Genomic DNA, 16,010 nt, shown 5'->3' on the forward strand with positions numbered 1-16,010 from the left:
TCGGGAAAACATTAGACGTTAAAATCACGTCGATTAATCCCCTCACACTACAGGATAAATTAGCTAGATAATCTGCTCAAATCTGCCTAAAATCGGAAGGCACCCACGATCGGGATTGAAACCTGGCCAATTATCCTCCTAGTGTGGAGCGGGGCTTTAGAGGAGCAGGGCAATACATGTGTTCATCACCCTAAGACTTGCATTCTACAGAGCACACACACCATGTTTTTCTTACCATTTTCAGAATCCACAGAGAAATACGGCTGTCCCTGTAGGATGCTGTATACGAGCTTGGCACTGTTCCCATACGTTTGATCGTCGGCATCAGTGGCAGTCACCGTGGCGACAGATGTACCTGCCAAAATAAAAACCCCAAAACCATACATGCAGGGTTAATTTTGAACCCACATGGAGTCGAAACAAGATCAAGTATACGTGCACTCTTAGTGATGGCGTTGATATAACTCATCTATCACTGATTATCAGTGACTCATATGTGATTTTTTAATGAACAGCAGGGCTCAAGAGGAAGTCAAATCAGTTTTCTAATCAGTAACATAACATTAGCCCTTTTGTGTATGTGTGTGTGCGTTTCATTTTTAAAACCCGAGTGCGTAGAAATAAAATGACCCGTGCATCAATTTCTCTCCAGAGCAGAAACTCCCAAAAATCCCCTCACTTGATTTTAATCAGCGAGTGAGTGAGTGAAGTGCACTGCTCCTTCTGATTTTTTTTTTTAAAGTTTTGCCAGGAGCAATGTGTCAACTCTCTGTGATTGGTGTTGAAGAAGCAGCGAGATTTGTATTTGCAGCAGCAGCAGCAGCAGAAGCAGCAAGAACAGCAGCAGCAGCAGCAGCAGCAGCAACTGCCTCACCTGTGTGAAACACTGTGAAAGTGACAGGCTTACAGACTGTGGCTGCGTCTCATTTTACACCTCAGTGAAAATTATTGCTTTGATTAACCGCAGAGTCGAAGGAGTCTGATCTTTTTCCTTTTTTTCCTTTTCCTTCAGGTTAGTGAGCAATATATCACACAGTATCCACAGAGTCCAATAAATAAAATATTTTTAAAATGGTACGGACGCTGACATTTTTTTCTGTGGTTTTAACAGCACAACGGGGAGCGTCACATGTACTGTAAAATACAACCCGCAGACGTCAGCACATGCAGATGCTGCAGGGGTGTTTTCCGAGGCTGACTCTGCCCTGTACCTGGTTTTGAAAAATGACAAGAAGCGGGCTGAGAGCTGTGTGAGGGAGAGGAAATCTGTGACTCAGTGAGACGAGCCTCTAAGTCGCAGTGTAGAGGAAGAGAAAACGACTACTGGCGGTCCATTTATAATACACATACTGTGTTGTATTTCCATTTCAGTACTAAACGTGCGCTAGAACGTGATCAGAACGTGTCACTAGTTCGTTCAGAATCGGCTGTTTATCACATATGATGGATCGTCTTACGGGATTTTCGTATTCCTGTAGCTGTTCTCTGCGGGACGACACAGAATAGGGTTTTTTCACGGCAGTGAGCTCGACGCTGATTGGACTAATGTGGCATAAACGTCGCTTCCAGGGAAGCTCAGCTTCTCTGGGAGTCACTGGAGCAGAGGACACTGGGCTTCTGCGTGACGATTGGAGGAACTGTCTGAAAGGCGGAGCCAGTTTTTGATTGACAGTGCTGCAGTCCTGTGTGGATTTTGTGAGGGAATTCTGTCGACAAACAGCTGCTCGCTGTGTGCTTTTTGCTCGGTGATATAGACGATTTTCGTGTGTACATATTCAACACTTCACGTTTCCTTGTTATAGTTGGTTGTTTGTTTGCAGAATTTATGTTGAATATTTGAATGTAAAAGCGAAAATATCTGTTGCTGCCATGCTAGCTTTTAAACGTTTAATTGGTGTTACCTTTACTGACAGATGACATATTTGTTTCTGTGGCTAAAACTGTGATTTATTTATTATTTTTGATTGATTAGAGGAAACTGCTACTGCACAGAAAATGCCCGAATAACGAAAAGGGAAAAGTTTTGCGGAGAGAAGTCCCAGTAAAGACTCACTTAATCAGATTTAGGCCCTTACTGTCTTAAAACGTCTTGAAACATATATGTGCAGAAACATCCCTGTATCTGTGTCTTACTATTTCTGTCCCAGATCAGTGTAATTCCGATTAATTTCCATTCTCGTCTCCTATACGTTCACTGAAGTCACATCCATGAGTCCACCATCATCGACCCAGGGCTCTTCAGTGAATACTGTCCTTGGCATTCAGGAGACCTCTCTGCCTCTCTGCCGTGTCCTGTTTGGGGCTCTGAGCGTCTCATGTGCATACCAATGAAGTCCCGAACATCTGTCCCACTTAGTTCCCAGCACCAGCAGCATAAAAGAGAGCTGCTGATTCTTCACGGCTGACTGGCTCGATTAAAACCAGTGTGTTCACTCTGAACATATAAGGCAGTTTATTAGTGCGCAGATGAGCAGTGGCGACCCCGGCCCGGCGTCTACACGCCAGGATAAATCTGCGAGCTGCACATTAACAATTCCAAACAGGTCGTCGTTATTTGTCATATACACAATTGGCTTTTGATTTAGCCTTGATTGCTGCAGTGTATCCATTTGCGGGTTGTATAATTGAGGATTGATCTCGGGGACATCGCGTGCATTATTTCCCCGAGCTTTGTTGATATTCATGCATTCATCTGGTTCATTTATATAAGTTGAATGGATTAAAAAGTGGAGGAGTGCAATGGAGCAAATCCTTAATTGGAAAGACTGTGACAATCTAAACTTTCAATATTTCTACTGCCTATTAAAACGGCAAAATGGCATTACTTGTCATGAATGCCCAATGAGGCCGACTAAACAATCATAACACAGAAAAAAAACAAAACGGCAAATGATTTTGACGGATTGAATGTGGTGTCACATGAGGCCAGTGCAGCTGACTGAACTGCCATATTTTATCTGCAATTACTTCAACTTTTTATACAAAAATGAATAAATAAATGTGATTATTTCCTCACTTGGTTCACCAAAGCAGAAAAAAGTAGCTTCCAATTGCACATTTTTGTCCAAATTAACTGGTTAAAGTGGAGTTTTTCTTTGTTGACTGTCAAAAATCCACCAAATCATCAACTTACCAACTTCAGACATTTCAGGGACACTGGCGAAGTAGATGTCCTTGGCAAACTTTGGCGCATTGTCGTTGATGTCGTGGATCTTGATGTTGAACTCGGTGTCGGGCTCCAGCTCCATGTTGGTTCTCCGGTCCAGGACTTTGGCGTGCAGCGTGTACATGGCTTTCTCCTCGCGGTCCAGCCTCTTGGTGGCATGGATGTCGCCCGACTTCTCATCGATGAGGAACAGTGTGCCCGCGCCGTCTCCAGTCAGCTCGTACTTCACGGTGCCGTCGCCTTTGTCCATGTTGGAGTGGAGCTGTGGGTGGGTGGGTGAAATTAGAGATGGAACATTTTAGTACATGGGAAAGAAAACGAGAAACGAGTTCTGCGTAACCACTGGCAATCCGACAAAGTATAGTTTAGAAATACGGAAGAAAGAAAAAGAAAAACTATAATTGCACTAACCATTATCCTTGAGTACCACTCAAAGAAATCATTTTCTTTCTTGTTTCCCTCAAATCTGTCCAGTTTCAGACAATTTTGACCACTTCACATACATAGAGTAAAATCCATTACCTGTTTTCTTTTTCTTCCCCAACCCTTTAGCGGGAATTGAATTTCTCCACACTCACTATTTTAAGATTCATGCAATTTTGTATATATTGTAGGCACACAGGTAAACGTTTGGGTTAATTAATCAATTTGCAATCAACTACTAGACTAATTTCCAGCTCTTTTTCCTTCTAATAAAAGCATCTTACTGCGACAGAAAACTGAATATCATTAGCTTGTGGACCAAACAAGACTTTGTGGACGTCATTATTTTCAATCAGGAGAGACGCGTGCATGAAAAAATTGTTGTTTTCGAGATGTGATGATAGTCATGAAGTCTTGATGGAGTCGGCAGGGGTGGATTAAGATGGACAGCGGTAACTAGGTAAAAAATCCCTCTTTAGAGTCCAGACGCTGGTGCTGCGTGATTATTTTGGAGAATGAAGAACGACGGAGCAGATGAAACTGTGAACACTGGGCTCTGATGGGAAGGTGGAAAACAATATTTTGCTCTCGACTGACAGGCCATGAAATAAAGACAAGATGAAACACAAATACTCTACAACTGAAGCAAGTCTTCCTCACTGAATTTATACTAGAAATAAGTTTTGAGGCTTGTTCTCCCACCATTTTCTGACACTTTAGACCATTAATGAATTGGTTCATCAAGAAAATCATAACAAAGAGTCATCAGTGAGGGGAAATAATAATCTGCTGCAGCCCTGAACTGTCTGCACACATTAATGACCAGTGTCTGCAAAAATGTGTTTTAGTTATTATATCTTCTGTGTATGGAACCAGTTGCACAAACAAAATGGCTGACAGGTCGCATCATATAGCAAAAATAAGGATGAACAGGATTAAAGATTAAAAGCCCAACTTATTCATTAAAGTTTAGACATTTTCGACTCAGAACTTTGATAAATGCTAACATTTACACTTAAAATTTAATTTTTAAATTAAAATTTGCGGCTAACCTTCAGTTTATTCATTGTTTTACATTAATATTATAAATTAAATATGATATATATATATATATATATATATGTACATATATACATGTATATATATATACATATATATATATATATATATATATATATATATATATATATACATATATATATATATATGTATAATATTGACACATTTTGTGTTGGAAAGTGTCTTTAATGGTATTTAGGGAATTTGACCAATATTTTTTGCCAATTTCGTTGTTTCTTACACACGCACATATCCTTAATTCAACGAGATGCACAAACAAGTCCAGAGAAACAACCTGTGTGCATATGTAATAAATATATATATCTGGATATAGCCCCAAACATATTGAGTTATAATTTATAAGCCATTTAGCTCATGCCTTACCCTTTAAGCTTGACAAGAAACATTGATTTGATTTTTATCTTGATACACAAAATGCAGATTGTAGAGAGACAGACCATACATTTAAGCAATTTACTGTTATTAAACTGTTATATTTGATCAAAATGTCATCATACATTGGTTCATTAGCTGCACCACTTTCTACAGGTTGTCAATACAAGTTGTCTTCTATCGTCCCCACTGTCCTCTTCCTCCACATCAGTCGTGCCTTTTTGAAAAATGAGAAAGCCCTGACCTCGAGCAACAATTGCACAAATGAGTCACCTCTGACCTATCCGTCACCTTGAAAGTGGCTCGCGGTGTCACGGCGGAGTCGCAGCGGGCGTGCTTGTGACAGACACTTGATTCAAGCTCATTACGATACATAGCGGGATTATATTTAGATCACCTGTCTCGTGGGTTCACATTCCTTAAATGACAAGTAGTGCGGGACACGGGAATGTGCATCAGTAACTTATTAATATTAATGTCCGCATGCTGTTAGGAAACTAATTATTTCTCGTCGTCACCGCCGCCGCTGGAAGAGCGATGTCAACAGTACAACTTTGGATGGAAATGGGAAACGTATCACTTGCTGGGAGAGAGAGAGAGTGGAAACAAGATGCTGTCAAGTTCAAATGAGTAATGTGCACAGTACGTGGAGTTGTGTTTGGAAAATAATTCTCATGCAGAAGAACTCCATTATCCCCGAGTCTATTACGCCGGGAATATCAGTCGGCTTGTATTTTTTCCACATATATTTGCGTTCTGGGACGGTTCTCGTCATTGTTTATGAATATGAATGCTCCCATGAGCTGTCAACCGTTGAACCAAGGATTTATGATGTGTATGTTGATGTGAAGGCTGCGGCTGCCGTCGAGTGTGAATGACAGGCTAATTTTAGCGAGAAGCCGAGTGTTTGTGTGTGTGTGAGGTTTTTTTTTTTGTGTTGCATTGAGACGACCTTTATATCCACGGTTTGTGCAATTATTTCCCCACGTTTGTGCCACACTCACCTTCACTTTACTTTGAAATTCACCATTAACGGTAGCCACAGTGGCCCCGTGATGCGCCATGACATGCTCGCGAAGCAAAGCCCGGACGCCTTCTGCGACACATATTCAATTACAAACACTCAAAAAACTCCACCAACACGCCGCCGCGCGTACACCGTCGCAATTAGGCCAAAACAATTCAGACCTTGTCACACCACAGGAATTAGATTTCTGTAAATCTTTTGATTATATTCTGTGGGAGTTCTCATCCGATTATTACCATATTTTCCTCCCCTCTCCCTCGTTCTCTTGGTTGTTAATCTCGACGAAGAAATAAAAGACGAACCTGAGAAGCAGCAGTGGCAGCAACAACAACAAACAGTTAGCCATCAAAGGAGCCTGTTTCCCTGTGCAGTCAAGCTCTCTGCAGAATAATAGAAAATTTGTCAGTCTTTGCAGAACCCGGAGCTGTGTGTTTTAACATATTTCTATGTGGAATAATGCAAAACGTCAGCTCATGCACTTTTGTTAATTATCGGATGTCTAACGTCAGCTCCCCCAATCATGTGGATAAACACATCCTTCTCCCTGTGGCCGTATAGATTTTTGTTTCACCGAGTGCAAATGAGGAAGGGTTTTTTTGCTCCAGTAAGCAAGTGTTGCGCTGAGTTATTATAAGACAACAGTTCATGTAAAATAATAATAATAATGGCATCCCCTGTTCCTTGTAAATCAACGAGGAACGGCGCAGTCACCGAGTCTGCTCTCTCTCAGGGGGAAAAACGGCTGCTATTATTTTCTGTAAATCATGGACAACATCACATGTGTTTACTCTGCTATACTTCCCATGCGGTGCGTGTACCACTAGTGGTACGCAAGTTTCCTCTGGTGGTACTTATTGTTATTGGTACTTACTTATATATATATATATGTGTATATACAAGGGTATGTATAGAAGCCCAAAAAAGAGGTACAACTTAGCCTTGATAATAAAATATCCTCAAAGTAAGTCATAGTTATGAGATAAAAGGTCGAAATTATGAGATAAAGTTTCATAATTTTGAGACAAAAAGTCGACATTGTGAGATAAAAAGTCATAATTATGAGATCAAAAGTTGAAATTATGAGATAAAAAGTCAAAATTATGAGATAAAGTCATAAATATGAGATAAAAAGTCATAATTCGACTCAGTTGGTGATAATGGTGTTACTTCAGGAGCTCAGTGTTTTCTCAGGTGGTGCTTGGTATAAAAAAGTCTGAGAACCACTGTCTTATACCAACATTTCTAATGTTACGTTCAAGAGTAAAAGTTTCCACATGTTGTGGCACCTTCAAGATTTGAGACCCAAGATTTGTCTCTAAGATGTCTGCCACAGTCAGAGAGCAAAACACTGAAAGATTAATGGCAGCATAGACAAGATGTCTAACACAGATTTAACAAATGAAAGAAGGTTTGCACAAGATCTCTCCAAACGTCACAGGATTGTCCCTGACACTTTGAGACCATGTGTCGGAGAAGGTTGTTAACAGTTTCCTCAGGATGTCCAGAAAACATCTAAACATTAATGCAGTGTCTGCAAGACATTTGCCACAATTTGAGATGCGTTTGACGGCGTCCACCGAATATCTGCAATACTGTATGTCCACTGCTATCTGAGCGCAAACATCAGAAAATGTGCTATTGTGTCCACACAATGTCCCCAATATGATACTCAGTATCGGTCCAATATTGGTCATAATCAATGGATCAATGCACAGACTGCTAAAATGTAAATGAAAACCAGCAATAGCATTACACCTGAGTCATGTTGTCAACTCAGTTGAGAGAATTACTGTATGTCTTTGAAACAAGCTTGAAAAGACACAAATGTGTTGTCTATTAGAGATGAAAAAGTAACTAATAATCACCCTCATGCCCTTATACAGTATGTTAGCCAAAACTGTGACAAACGATGACGTAAAACTATCGCAGTGTAAATAACTTGTGCAGCTTTGTAGAAACATACAAGTGCACCACATAAAAATATAACAGCATCCAATGTAGGGACTCCAAAAAGTCTCGACAGGTTTACACATACAGTAGCAGCGACGCCGTAAGCCCCTCATTTACCATGCAGAGTAAACACAGTACGCGTAGTTCTGCTGGGAAGAAGAAGAGGAAGAAGAAATGGCACCGATACTCTTGTGTGTGCGTGTGTGTGCTCAGTGTGGCACAAAGTGTCTCCACACAGCCTCGACAAAATCAAATGTTAGCACTATACCTCGCTGTATTTGCAGAGATTTAGAGGCTCTCTCCTTTCAAGGCCTTGCGGCACAAGTGCGCCCCACCATCCAAGGCCGTTACAACACACAGAAGCACAGAAGAGAGCCTTGATGAGTTAAATCGCCTCGCACAAACACTGAGGAATTGTCAAGCAAAGCAAAGCGTGTAAAAAAAATCATTGGCAATTCTCGTCAGGTCTCTGGTAAGCATTGGTCGCTGCTGCTGCGGGGAGGAGATAGCGAAATAGAGAGCAGAACGGATACAGAATAATTACTCTTCCTCCGTCTCTCCCTCCGTCTCCTATAAGACAGACACAGATTCTTCACCGTGTGAAGGAGGACGGACGGACGGACGGACGGCGCGGCAGAATGCAGCCGGTTTACACGTTGCGGCTTCACACAGTGTCTGTTGCAAAATGAAATTCATAAATAAGACAAGGCCGGGATAATTATTGGCAAAGTTTTAGCATAACAAAGTCAGCCATACCTTGAATGTTCAAAGTGAGTGCAGCGGATTCTGGGTTGTTTTTTTTTTCCGAGGCACAGAGACAATGCAGTGCAGCAAGAATTTAACAGGATTTAGTTCACTTCAAACACTCTCTCTCTCACACACACACACTCTCACACACACACTATTCAAACACTCCACACTCACAAGTTTGTGCTTGTGTTGCTCTGCATTTGCGAGCATTCACACTCCACCAGCCCCTGCTTAAGAAGTAGGGCACCACAGCTGCAACAACAGTGAGCGCTCGCACTCATTAATGGGCTCCATGAAAGTCGGTGAAAAGGAGATTTTTGAGGATTTCACGCTTCGGCCGCTGCAGAGGTCGACCCATGTTATTTTAAAAGGCTGATTGAATAAGGATAGTCTGACGCATGAACTAGTCAATCGCTCTTTATTTATCGGCTGATATCAATCACCTATCAATCAGAAATAGAAAAAAAAGTCTGTCAGTTTATATTTGACCCCACATATTTTTTTTATTTGGTCGGTTCACCCTTAAAATTTAACACACCCGGGAAACTCCTGACTTAATGTGAGTTTATTTAGGTTGGAGTGGGACACTAACATCTTTTTTCAGCAGTATCTTTCGGCAGACTGCAAGAGAGGGGTGGACGGGACTAGGAGTGGGAGGGGCTATCAGCAGGGGGCGGGACTTCAAATTGTCCAAATCTCACGAAAAGTCAGAAGTAGCAAAATAAAAGAATAAAAACAAACATATCAGCATATTGTTATAAGGGTTAGGATTAAGTCACAGTTATGTTAGCTGTAAGAGAGGGGGCGGGACTACAAGTGGGAGTGGCTATCAGACAGTACGGAATTGACAGGATGAGACTGAGGAGATGAGATTAGGGATTAAGGGATGAGGGGATTGAGGAAACGAGACAATGAGACTGAGAAGGTGTGAGGACGAGACAAAGAAGGTGATAGGATGAGAGGAAAGGATGAATCTGAGGAAATGAGAAGATGAGAGAATGAGACAGAGGATTTGAGAGTATCAGACTAAAGAGAAGAGAGGCTGAAGAGACGGGAGGATGAGACTAAGAAGGTGAGACAATGTGATTGAGGAGGTGAGAGGATGAGACTAAGGAAATGAGATAAGGGGGCGTCAGAAGGTGAAGGGACGAGACCAAGGAGACGTAAGGGTGAGGTAGAGGAGATGGGAGGATGAGACTGAGGAGATGAGAGGATGAGACGAAGATGGTGAGAGGATGAGAGTGAGGATATTAGATGATGAGACTAAGAAGGTAAGAGGACGTGAGAGGGTGAGAATGAGGAGGTGAGAGGAAAGGATGAGAAGAAGATGAGACTCATTAGATGATGAGACAAAGGAGGTTAGAGGATGAGATAATGAGGCAGGGGAAATGAGAGGGTGAGACTAAGCATAGGAAAGGATTAATCTGAGGAAAATTCCAGAAGATGGCAGTGATGCAACGTCCTGGTAAGAAGAAGATGAAGCTCGAACACTGAAATCAGTCGACCTCTACGACAGAGTGACTTTATTTGAAAAACAAGCTTGTCATTTTTCCAGTGTTGACAGTTGCTGCTGACCCAAACCTTCCTGTTTTTCCATGAATGCACTTATTTTCTTCATCATCATCATCGTCATCAAAGCAACACATCTCTCTTTTTCGAACACCTTGATCAGCAACGCGAGCCGCACTCATTATTATTATTATTATTATTATTGTTATTATTTTTATTATCATAGTGCGTGAGCCGCAGCAGAGCGGCGCTTCCCTTTCTGTTAAGAGGCACAGAGCCATATGTGAGTGATTGAGTGACTGTTCTTTACATCACGTTTGATTGCCGCAATCAAGAAATCAACCTCAAGTGACAGTTAAGCGAGTGTGTGTGGGCTGATTGGAGAGGTTTGATTGAATGAGAAATAAACAAGGTCTCCCACCGGGCTCTGCAAAGACCATTAAATAATCCTTATAAGGGACGACCATCACCGCTCCGATGGCTTTGTGCCAGGCGTTTAAGTGCATTTTGGTCCCCGACTTTCTCCATTTCTCTTTTCTCTCCGTGTCTTTTTTCTTCCAATATCTTTGTTTATCTGTCTGCCTTTTGCCGTCTGTCTCTATCTGATTACGTCTCTCTCTCTCCGTCACCCCATTCATCCGTCTTGTTCTGTGTGCCCTCTGATTATCTATCATTACATCCATCAGGATTGGAACTAACAGTTATTTTAATTATTGATTGATTTTTCCGTTTCATGTCGGTGGCCGGCAGTCGATACATGTTTTTGTGTGTGAGAGAGAAAATGTCATACTGAGACAGAAGTGCACCTGTTATAATTTCTTCTCGGAGCTTAATATACGGTGTTTGGTGCCTCAGAAGATTTATTTTTCCAAATAGATATGAACCCACACAAAGATTAATGTTCGGTTTGTGCTGTATTTATATAAATTTATCTTGTCCACGTCTACACCTTCTGTTGTTCCATTTCTCTCCATTTTAAAGCTTGCCAGTAATTCATATAAATCACTTATTTTCTCAAATTATTCCCATCTAATGTTAGTGAAAGTGAGTCACATTTATTATGGGAGGAAACATTAGGGCGGGTTGATTGGCAGCAATATTCTGCCCAAAAGTTTGTTTGTTTTGGTTTTCGTAGCGTTAGTTTGTGGTCTTGACTTGCGAATGCTGCCATGTTGAATCGTCGTTCTTCGACAGCAGCCCCAAAGAAATATTGTATTTTGACATGGAAGCTCATTTGTCTAAATTAACCTGATTTATTAACCAATAGAGAAGAAGGAAATGGTAAAAAAAAATAGAGATACTTTCTGTTTACACCCTGACACACTTGGTGAAATCTCTCCATTTTGGTTACAATCTCCAGTTTCACAAATAGATGTCATTAATTCTCATTAAATCCCACACTCTGGACCTTTAATGTACTGAGAAGAAAAACAACACAAAACAAAGGTTCAACAAGGTTGATGCAAACTGATTAATATTTACTGTAGCTGCTGTTAGACCCAAGTGTTTGTCACAGAGCAAACAAAACTATTGCTATTTAACACAGACGGCAATCTACTGTAGGTCTGTCGCCAACACGCTCTAGCTCTATATCCAACGTTGGGCTGCAACTAACGGTTATGTCCATCATCGTTTAATCTGTCTATTATTTTCTCGATTAATCAGGAAGTGACGATGTTCTCAAATGTCTCGTTTTGTCCATAAACCCTCCTTTTAACCCTTTAAAACAGTGCAATTCGCTGACACCACATTGGGTACAAGCGCACTTTGCATCACCGTAGTTACGTGACGGGTTTGTGCTATCGGAAAAATCCAAATGGTTACTGAAAGCTGAGGAGTTGCACACCAACGTGTGGTTATGGCGGTAATTTCACTTGTGCTGTTTCAGGATGGCCACATGGTTGGTGTCGAGGTTAGCACTCTTGCCTGTACAGCAAGAAGAACAGGGTTCGAGCCCCGGTCGGAACAAGGGCCTTTCTGCGTGGAATTTTCATGTTCTCTCCGTGTGTGGGTGGGATTTCTCTGGGTTCTCCGGCTTCTTCCCACAATCCAAAGACATGCAATATGGGGATTAGATCAATTGGACACTCTAGGTGTGAGAGTGAATGATTGAATGGTTGTGGCTCTGCGATGGACTGGCAAACTGTCCAGGGTGTACCCTGCCTATCGTCCCCTATGTCAGCTGAGATTGGCAGCTGACAGGGCGATATACTACCGCAAACCTCCTGTGGAGAATAAGGCGGCTATAATAATAATAATAATATGTTAATAATATGTTCTATACTGTTCAAATTTCCAATTGAACACGCAAAATCTGTTGATCATGTACAACTGGAGTGTTTTTCTGAATCAACCTTTTGGTTTTTCAATTGTTAAAACAGTATTTCAACATGCAGTAAATTGTAAATAACTGCCAGATATTGGAAGCTATTGTGGAAAAATGGATAAAAGCACTTAGTTACATTAGGGCATTCTCTGGTCCTTTTAAAATGTCTGTCCAGAAAGATATTTTAAGGGTTAGGTGTTGTGATTTATTAAAGCCTCATGTTTTTTGTTTTTGTTTAAAAAACTGTGCAGGCTTCACTAAGGGCACCAGTATGTGCAATGCCGACTTTGACGTTGTTTGGATTAAAAAAAAATAAAAAAAAATTGAAGAGCTATCAGTACAAAAGCAGGCTCACATTGAAAAGGTAATGGACGAGTGAAATTGGACACGGGGGAAAAGTGAAGTGGTGAATAGGACTGCTGTCATGCCACAGAAGTTTGGTGCCAGCAAGCATCAAAGCGCACATCACACCCAGTGACACATCAGTGCGCGACCTCGTTCATAGTTAGCAATCACTTTGCTGCTTCATCATATAACACGGGGTGAATTTCATTCCCCTCTCGTGATTGATATGTTTTCTCCCCCTCTCTCTGTCTCTCTCTGCCTTCTCACTCCCGTGATCCATTATTTCCCACTGTTCCCTTCTCTTCACCACATCAGGATGATGCTTTGTGGAGTTGTCATATCCCCCCAACTCAACCTCGCACAAGACACTTGTTTACTCCGGAGAATGAGGTGTGTGATGAAAGCCAGCTTCCTTTGAGAAAATTGGCTGTCGACAGTCACCTCATTTCCCTCCCTCGAGCTGATAACTGAAGCATTCTCCACTCACACCTGTCTTTGTAGTGTGAAAGTGCACGAGGGAGCTGACAGGAAACTCTCTGATCTTGGGTGGGTTGGGGTGGAGCATTGTCCTGGAACTCTTCTCTTTTTTGGTAATCATTTGGAGGAAAGTGCCACTGCAGCAGGAGTGAGATTTAATTTGGCCTCTTAACTTTCCTGGCAATCTTAGACAGGTTCTGAAGCTCCGGTTTATGCCACATCCAGAAAATAACCTAAGTAACTCAAACCTAGGATACATAACAAATTGCTCCATAATTTGTCCATAGCAACAATAATTAATTCCCATAATCTGAATTAACCACACATTGCAGGATCGTTTGACGCTTAAATTATAAATTACATATTAATATTTCAAACTGCCTTTCACGGCAGGACATCTGCAGTACCCTTATGGCCCAGCAGGGGGGCCACAGCCCACAGTCTCGCAGTCACTGCTCTAGATAAATAGTTAATTGTTGATTCTCATCCCCACACTGTGAAAATAATGTTGTTTTGTGCTTCATATGTTGATAGTTCTGCACAAAATATGAACATTTTTTGAGGTGCTTTGAAGTGTAGGTGTTAGTATAGATGGTCTGCAGCAGAGCGGCCAATAGGAGGCGACTTTCCTCTCTAATCTGCCCTTAGATTTATTACAGTCTCAGGGAAACAGAGTTTTAGGTTTATAATTACTTATACTCAAAAGGAAAATAGGAAATTGCGATATGCTGCTTGCCAAATAGTGAGCCTGCATGTCTTTGCACTCTGAAGTCTCATATCTCACAGCGTTCTCAGGGTTTCTTAGGATATTCTGTCCTCTCTGATGATTAGATTTATATGTTTTTATACTTTTAGCCAGCAACGTATTTGATTCATGTGTTTTGAGCTGTGATGGGGCGTTGCCAAATAGTGAGATTGCATCAATTTGTGAAAATAGTGCTATATCTTGCCTTTCATCACTTTAAAAACCCTAATTAGAAGTTTATACTTTATACGGAAAGTCATGTCATGTGTTCTATTGTCAGCATCAGAGTCGATTTCTTTGACGACCCCTCAAGCTTCATCAGGAAGTTTCCGCTTGACTCGAGCTCCTCTGCTATCACTGATTGATGGGAGCAGTGATTAAGAAGCCAAGCTGATGAAGGGAAGAGTCATGTTCCGTTATCGCTGAGATATTCCCTGATACATCGTTGGCATGCGCAATTTAAATTTCAGATAATATACTTTGGAGTTTAGCCGGAGCCGTGCAAGCTGATTGAAAAGTGCTGCTCAAACGACAGAGAGACTGCAGGCAAAGAGAGCAGCAGCTTGTGTGATGGCTCCCATTTAACTGTGCCTGTAACAGCCAGTTTCCTGGCAGCCCATTCGTCTTGGGCCAATTACATCAAACACTACTTCAACAAGCTCAACCTTCTATAATTAGTCGACGGACAACGTGTTTGGACACGTTTACCTTGCCGACGTATTGATGGTCATTTCCTGTGTATTCCTCCAGCAGAAAGAATTGATTCCACATCCATCCCCGTTTGGAGCGCTGGAGGATCCTCCCATCACTCTCCGCCATCCCCAGCAGTTTTCCAATATTCCCAGGTGTGAAAGGCAGGGCGATGCTGGGCCACGGGATACAGAGCAGCAGCAGCAGCACAACCTGATTGGTTACCATGGTATCCAGTCAGCTGATGTGTGGCGGGCGAAACGTCCTGGGTGAGTTCTGAATTATCGTAGCAGGCTCGTGGCAGGAAGTGTCATCAGAATAGTCATTGTATTCCTCACGTCGACGTCCTTCAGGTTTCCTGCGGAAAAGAGGAAACTTGAGTGAGAAAGTGTCGCCAATGAGGGACCGCAACAGTTTAAATCAAGTCAAACACAAATTGGAAACTTGTTTGTTTTTGAAAAAAAAAAAAAGAGTATATAATTGCGTAAGAATGTAGACAAAGCAAATGTAGTTTTGGAGTCATTACGCAGAGCTTGTGAGGCACTGAAAAATGGCTGGAGAAAATAAAAAGAGACACTAAAAGGAAAGATTGCTCAGGAAGAAAATTCAATAAACTGTGGTTGCAAATGTATCACAGGCACAGGAAAAAAAATAAATAAAAAAAAGGCCCTGTGTTCCTCACAGTGAGTGCATTAGCAGCTCAGAGAACGGTCAAATTAAGTTTAATCGCTGCTCCTGCATCTCCTTGTCTGCTCATTGTTTTGGATTACAAATGGTCAATACTGGATGTTTCCTTTCTAGAGTGTATAATTGTCTGTTTCATTTACCACGGCACAGTTTCATTTCCGATGCACTGGCCTTGTTTTTTTTTCCTATTTTTGAACATACTTATACAGATAAGCAAACGCAGTCTGTTTACTTTGTTATCGGGAGGTCATTTTTTTTAAATACAGACGAGTATCCATCTCGGTGTCCGTCACACTGCTCTAATTATAAATTGCAAAAATAAACTTTTTTAAAAAAGTAAAAAAAAAAATAGGGATTCTCAAAGACTTTTTTTTGGGGTCCTTATATCAAATTTTCAGAATTTTCCCAAACCTTTAGCAAAGATTTAAACGTACATGTTTTAAATAGCATGCATAATATATAT

At 41.3% G+C, this 16,010-nt stretch overlaps 1 protein-coding gene across 1 annotated transcript in view; it reads right to left on the reverse strand.

Annotated features, from left to right (window-relative positions):
• The window catches only part of LOC122779827 (cadherin-10-like), a 30,371-nt gene extending 15,157 nt beyond the window's left edge, over positions 1-15,214 (reverse strand). Inside the window, exons 1-3 of the mRNA XM_044042478.1 lie at positions 14,879-15,214; positions 3,134-3,428; positions 236-355 (exon numbers count right to left, since the gene is read on the reverse strand). Of these exons, the coding sequence (XP_043898413.1) occupies positions 236-355; positions 3,134-3,428; positions 14,879-15,088 (625 nt within the window). The 5' untranslated portion in view covers positions 15,089-15,214. The remainder of the gene's footprint in view (positions 1-235; positions 356-3,133; positions 3,429-14,878) is intronic.
• Positions 15,215-16,010: the final 796 nt, after the last annotated feature.

The sequence above is a fragment of the Solea senegalensis genome, linkage group LG1, assembly GCF_019176455.1.
Source record: "Solea senegalensis isolate Sse05_10M linkage group LG1, IFAPA_SoseM_1, whole genome shotgun sequence".
In the NCBI taxonomy this organism is placed as follows: Eukaryota; Metazoa; Chordata; class Actinopteri; order Pleuronectiformes; family Soleidae; genus Solea; species Solea senegalensis.